General features: G+C 54.6%; 1 protein-coding gene across 4 annotated transcripts in view; it reads right to left on the reverse strand.

Moving 5' to 3' along the window:
- STK32B (serine/threonine kinase 32B) overlaps positions 1-6,737 on the reverse strand; it is a 616,411-nt gene that overhangs the window by 561,134 nt on the left and 48,540 nt on the right. For 2 of the 4 annotated variants that reach the window (XM_081137972.1, XM_081137974.1), the window contains exon 1: positions 6,355-6,421. The exons of 1 other annotated variant lie outside the window; for it this stretch is intronic. In XM_081137972.1, coding sequence (XP_080994098.1) covers positions 6,355-6,406 — 52 coding nt within the window. In that variant the 5' untranslated portion in view covers positions 6,407-6,421. Of the gene's footprint in view, positions 1-6,354; positions 6,535-6,737 lie in introns of those variants that run through there. One more of the 4 variants, XM_081137971.1, reaches the window with a different exon arrangement.

A 6,737-nucleotide genomic window follows, 5' to 3' on the forward strand; every position in this document is an offset into this window, starting at 1 on the left:
CACAGCGACTGGTTCAAGATGGCCCAAGACTTCAGCAGAACTGAGCAGGACTAACCGGGATTTGTTTTCTGCAACAGCCATGAAACAGACGCTCCCTTTTCCATACCTGCCTGAAGCCACCCAGGGGACATGGGAGAATCAGGAGGGTGATTCCTGATGACCTCATTCAGGAACGGGTCCCAGCCATCGCCGGTGGTGTCCACACTTGCGGTCACGCGTGTACCCAGCACCCATCGCAGGCTTGCCCGGCACTCCTGTGCGCCAGGTGGTCCTTTAGGCCTTGAGCATACAGTTATGAATAAACCACAGCACGGTTTGTAACTCCTTGGGAGGGGACAACACACAAAGTCCCTGCTTTTAGAGCTGGCGACCCACCCAGTGGAGGAAGACAGACAATAACTAAGAGAAAAGAGGGAGGTGACGCCAGCGGGCAGGCCCAGCGGCATCCCTAGGGATGTCTGCTTCGATTCTCTCGTTCACTTGCTGCTGGGGCAGGAGTGGGGCAGGATGACCAGAGGACAGACATGCCTCCACGCCCGTCTGAACAGAATCACGTTGGCTACTGCACTGCGGTGACACTGCAGGGGGAAGGGAAGGAGAGCAGTTAAGGGGCTACAGTAATAATCTACGCAAGAAACGTGACCGTGGCTCGGACCAGAACGGCGGGGACAGAGGGGTCGGAAGTGGCCAGGGCCGCCTAACTCTTCTCAAAGAACTTCTTGTTGGTGTTCAGTCATTTGCGACCGAAGGGGCTGGTCTGACTTGCCCTGTTCCGGCTAACCTCAGATGCCACCCACGTGGAGCGCGCCATTCCTTCACCGGCGGCTAAGAGGAAATGCTGCCCATTAATCGAGGGCATGACTCCTTCTCAACACTTGTCACGTTGGTGTGAACGAGACGACCGCTTGCACACAATAAAACTAACAGCCCAAACATCACCGTGGGAGCAGTGATCATAAGCCACAGCCCAATTTCAGAGACGTCCAAACACGGGAAACGTGCGCCTTAGAATCAACGAAGCACAGGAGCGTGTAAACGCGTCTCACTTTACAGAGACGACCCGTAAGTGTCTGACACCTAAACAATCCACCCCTACTTTCTGTGGCTACGGAAAGGGAGAGATGAGTCCTGCCGTTCACTTCTCCGAAACCATCTCACACTGACTTAGGGCCATCTTCTTAAACCTCACGTACAAGACGAATCAAAACACATTTTCTAAGGAGGTGCGGTTCTCAAACTCAAAGCTGTACATCCCAGAATCCCGCACAAGACACGCACGAGCCTCGTACAAATAGGAGCCAGGCCCATTAGCCCACGGCCCTCACCAGGCGTCTCTCCAGCCTCCACCTCTGGGCACTCTCTCCATCCAGGAGCACAGCGTTCCCAGGACATTTCTGGTGGATTCCACCTTGGGCACCAGTCGCAGCTGGTACAAGGACGGAAACCAAGGTGTAACAGGAGGGAGTTTGCCTGAAGTTCTGAAAAAGCTGGCACAAAACTGGGAGAGAGCCCCGCAGCACAGAGGCTTCAGCCTCCCTGTGAATCAGCGACACAGGCCCCCGGGCTCCAGAGCCTGTCTCCCTGGCAGGCACGGTGGCAACCCCAGGGATGGTTATGTAACTGCCTTGGGTAGCTGACAGCTTCTCAGGAAAATGACTTTCGTTATGTATTTATTTAGACCAAGAAGATGCTTTCATGTTGTGAGCTGCGTGCAAAGTTCCCTGACCCGAGAGTCATAGAGAAATAACACTTATTATTACTCTGTTATATTAAAGGGGACAGTGAGACATATTTTTTTCCCCTTCTACGCAGAAACATTCCCCTCCTGTTTTCCTTTCTTTCTTTAAACCTCACAAGAAGGATATGTTTTTTATTGATTTTTCTAGAGAAAAAGGGAGAGGGAGAGAGTGAGAGAGAAAAACGTCAACGTGAGGGAGAAGCACTGACTGGCTGCCTCCCATCTGCACCCTGGCCGGGGACAGGCCAGCCACCTTTTGGTGGTCGGGACGAGCCACCCAGCATCGCAACACTTATTTTTAAATATCTCTTCTACTCAAGACACTCTACAGTGGGAATGCCCAGAGCTGGTTATGACGTTGTTAAATCGATACCTCTCAAGTGTGGGTGCTGGTAATAAACTGATAAAACAGTGACTAAAAGCCCCTTGGACACGGAATTTTACAACAGGTTTCTGGACACACACCCCCGCCCCCCGCAAGAGTCTTCAATCCCTTCAATCCAATCACCTCACTCATGCACTTCATTTTAAGGAATTCATTGAAAAGAAGAGAAATTCTTTACATATAAAATTTTGAGGCAACTATGTATAAAGATGGAAATTTGAAAACCTACATTTCTAACAATAGGAAGATATTTATGTAAACTATGATAGTTCCATTTGATGGAATATTAAAACCCATTAAAATATTAATTTTGAAGACACTGTAACAACATAACTCCTTAAAATATGATGCTAAGAGGAAAAGCAGGAATCCTTTTCTTGGTGGTAGGTGTACACTTACATAAAAATGCCTCGACGTGGGCCCTGGCTGTGTCACCCAGTGGTTAGAGCACCGGCCTGCACGCTGAAGGGTCACGGGTTGGATTCCCAGGCGAGGGCACGTACCCGGTTGCAGGTTTGATGTCCAGGCGCACGTGGGAGGCAACCCATCGATGTGTCTCTCTCACATCAATGTTTCTCTCTCTCCCTCCCTCCCTCTCCTCCACTCTCTCTAAAAATCAATGGAAAAAATATCCTCAGGTGAGGACTGATTAGCAAAATAAATTAAATAAAAATGTCTAGACTTGATTAAGGACAGTAAGGGGAAAAACAACTTAAAAGCAGTTCTGACACGAGTTTGAAACAACGGATGGTTTTGTTTCTGTTCCCAAGTCTTGTATTATGATGGGACTGCCCCACAAATGTTTTTGGAAGCTGGTCTCCGAGGCCATCAAGTGCTGTCAGAATGTATTCTTACTATCATCCTGTCCGTGTTTATCTAGAGAGACCCTATGGGAGCCTGATCTGCATGCTAGTCTCCTGCGTGCTCACTCATATCATGAGAGATGAATTGTCCCGTGGGCCTCCAGACCCAGCGCAGGGGACACTGTCAGGTCCCAGGTTCTGGAGTTATGCAGGTCCGAGTGCAGTCCCGGCTCATCAACGCAGGCCGTGGGACCCTCAGCTACCCCTCCAGTAAAATGCAGATTCTGAGACTTCCCTGGCTGAGTCATGAAAACGATTCCCACTTAGGTCCGAAAAGTAGTCCATGTGATATAAGTTCCGCTTATTCCTATCATCTGAACGCAGGTTAAATTTTTGCCATCTGAATGTAGATGGAAAATTTTCGGCTCTGGTTTAGCATTAAGTTACTTACAAAACCTGTTCTGGTCGGGTAGGTGTCTGCATCTTCAACAACCTGACGGCTCTGGTTTGGGAGAGCGTGTTTGTTCACTGGACTGTGTCACCCCCCGGCTTAAACTCCTTCAGTGACTCCAGAACGCCTATATGATCCAGTCCAAAGACATGGCTACTCACTCAGGGTTCATCCCCTGTGCCTTCCAGCCTCACACTCCACACTGCAGGAGTGCTAAAGCCCCCTACAATCTCCCCAGTGAGCCACGGTTACTCTTTACCATCTGCCTTTGCACTTTCTGTTCCCTCCCTCTGAAATACCCTTCTCCCCCTACAATTACCTTCTCTGGTAACTCCTACCATCTCTATAAGACTCAAGTCCAAGAAGAAGGGTTCCCCCACCCGCCCTCCCTGCTCCAGGGTTAGGGACCCTGCTCTAAAATAGCACAGTCCCCTGAGCTCCCCTCACTGTCCTCCCTCTCTGCTCGGGGAGCTCCCTGAGGGTTAGGGCTTTGCCTTCATCTTCTCTGAGTCCCTGGTGCCCAGCACAGGGGCGGGTGCAGAAAAGAGGGTCAGTAAATGCCTATGAAAGAAATAAATTCACCGATGGCAAGCAAGAGTGTTTTACTTGCACACAGAAATAATTAAGAAACACGCCGGCAAAGTCAAGGAAGTTAATATCTCAGTGGGCAGGCAGCTGGCACCAGGCCTTGTACGAACTTGCGTTTCAACCAGCCCCGAAATGGGCCACTGACCTTGGTCCCCAACCCCTTCTGGAACAAGGAACCACAGCAGGAAAATCAAAGGCTGGTGATGCCAGCTGTAACTCTTTTGCCGATAAATACGTTTAAGCTCATTTTTCTGGGATAAAAGATAAAGACAGTTGTAAATATAAGGGAGGTGAATTTCCTCTGCAAATAAAGAGAAAAGATGCTAAGAGGATTACCAAAGTATGACCTTGGACCCAGGCTAGAACAAGGAAGCCCTAAAATTGGGGGTGATACGTAAGTCTGTGCTTTCTTCAGAGAAGGGTGTCTGTCCACTGCTCTCACCTGTATCCCCCAAACTTCCTACGTTGAAACTCTAGCCCCCAATGGGCCTGCATTTGGAAACAGGGCCTTTAAGGAGATAATTCACGTTAAGTGAGGTCATAAAGGTGAGCCCGAATCTGACAGGACTGGTGTCCTTACAAGAGGAAGGGACCCGGGAGATCTCCCTCTGCCTCCTCAGCACACCGAGGAAAGGGATGCGCGGACAGTGAGGAGGTGGCCGTCTGCAAGCCACAAGGAGCGTTCCCACCGGAAACCGACCACGATGGCACCTCGACCCTAGTCTCCCAACCTCCAGAACAGCGAGAAATTAAATTTCTGTTGTTCAAGCCACTACCAACAACGAGTTCTGTTGTTTAAACGTGTGCGGTATCTTGTTACGGCAGCCCGAGCGACCAATACAGATCCCTTCCCCAAAACAGACAGGAAAACTCGGGCTTGCTCAGGACAGAAAGTTTCTGGCCCATGTCATCCGCTCCAGCTGTCAATGAGTATCTTCTCAGGGCCTCCGAGCCGCTCTGAATGTCATCGCACAGGGCAACCGTGCTCCAGAGGGGAAATCCACCCCTGGCAGGCTGTCCCATACAGAGCGGACCTTCAAATGCTGGTCTCAGTGTCAAGATCACCGACTTCCGTGGGCAGTTCAGGGTCAACATGGACTCGGCTAAGGAAGAGTTCAGCTACATGGTGTCCTAATTCTTCCTGGGACACACACAGCCTCCACCACCTCCCTGCCACCTCTCCTCGGTCACCTACTGGATCCCCACCTGCCTGTCATCCACACCAAAGAACCGGGAAGGGCTTGGGCCTCATTGGGTCCCCAAGCCCCTGCACTGGCCCTACTCACTGCCCTTGTCACCAGGAATGGCTGCTGATTATTTAGTGCCACTAGACTAGAAAGTCCCTTAAGAAAGAACCACATGGGCCTGACTCACTTAACTCACGCTGACTGCATGACAGTGTCCTTTTGAAAGAAGCTGTCTGGGCAAGCACCTGACTACCACCCACAGCCCTGGCAGTTCTGAAACCAGGACCTGGGCACACAAGCCCATGCCTCCCGGGCAGACCGTCCAGCCTCAAAGCCAGCCCTGCCCCTTGGGGTCTGTGACTAGGCTGTGACCCTTTCTTCAACTATCAAATGGAGGGACACAAGGACCGGCTCCCAGGGTTGCCGTGAGGGCTGAGTGCCCACAGGAAGCCCTAGCACCGGGCCTGGCACAGTATGAGTTCAGCAGACTTAGCTCTTTTTCTGGGTGCGGTGGAGACCCTGGCAGTCGGAAACCGAGCTTTCAGAGGCAGAGAGCTAGCAGGTAACCACAACATGTGGAGAGCTCTGTGCTGATGGGATTTACAAGGCACTTTTCACATGGTTACGGGTGGTTCAGCTTCAAACAAACCTACAGAGTAGTATCGTAATCCTCGCCTCCTAGGTGACCAAAGAAAGGTTTCAGAGAGGTTAAGGAAGTCACCCACAGACGCACAGCACTGGAAGCGGGGCTCTGCCAGCCCAGGTACAGAGCCCTGGCACCTGGGCCCAGAGGACCAGGGCCCCGGAGTTAGAGGGTGTGCCAGGCGCACCACTGCCCAGCGGGAGGCGTCCTGGGAGCCACACAGTTTAGCCAAGAAAAGTTTCCCTGGGCTGTCCAGGGGTGAGGCTGGCGGCCTGGACACTGCCCTGCCCGGCCCTGCCCGCCCGGGGCCACACGCATGGTGGACACACCCGCCGCCCCGGCCCCTCCTTCAGCCTCGGGCTCCGACGGAGACCCGCTCCGGGGGCGCAGCGCCAGGCCACGGCCGGGCTCCTCCCTCCTGCTCCCCAGGGAGGCTTCGGGCTCCCTCTCCGAGCCGGTGCCCCCTGGGCGCCCTGACGCGTAGGGGCGGCCCGGGGAACCCCGCGCGCAGGGAGCCGGGCCGGGGCAGGGGAGGAGGGGGCCGGCGCCCCCCGCTTACCTTCCCCGCTCGGGTCCGGGGCGGCGGGCTGGTGGGAGTGGCTCCCGCCCATATTCCGCGCGCTGCCCGCCGCCGCTACATGCCGGGAGCGGGGCGGGGGCGCCGCGAGGGGTGCGGGGCTCGGGGTGCGGGGCGAGCGCCCAGCCCCGGCTGCAGCCGCGCGGAGCGCTGGGGGCCGAGCGCCGCGCGGGGCCGGGGACCGCGCCCTCCTCCTGCGCGCCCCGCGCTGCGCCGCCCGCCGCGCCCCTTGCACCCCGCGCCGTCCGGGCAGCGCGCGCTCCGCTCGGCCGCGGGGAACCGGGCTCCCTCCGCGCCGGGCCACGGGCGTGCTCGTCGCCGGCTGCAGCGGGCGGGCGGCGGGAGACGGGAGGCGGCGGGCGGCG

This window comes from Miniopterus schreibersii, assembly GCF_964146895.1.
Source record: "Miniopterus schreibersii genome assembly, chromosome: 1".
NCBI classification, from domain to species: domain Eukaryota; kingdom Metazoa; phylum Chordata; class Mammalia; order Chiroptera; family Miniopteridae; genus Miniopterus; species Miniopterus schreibersii.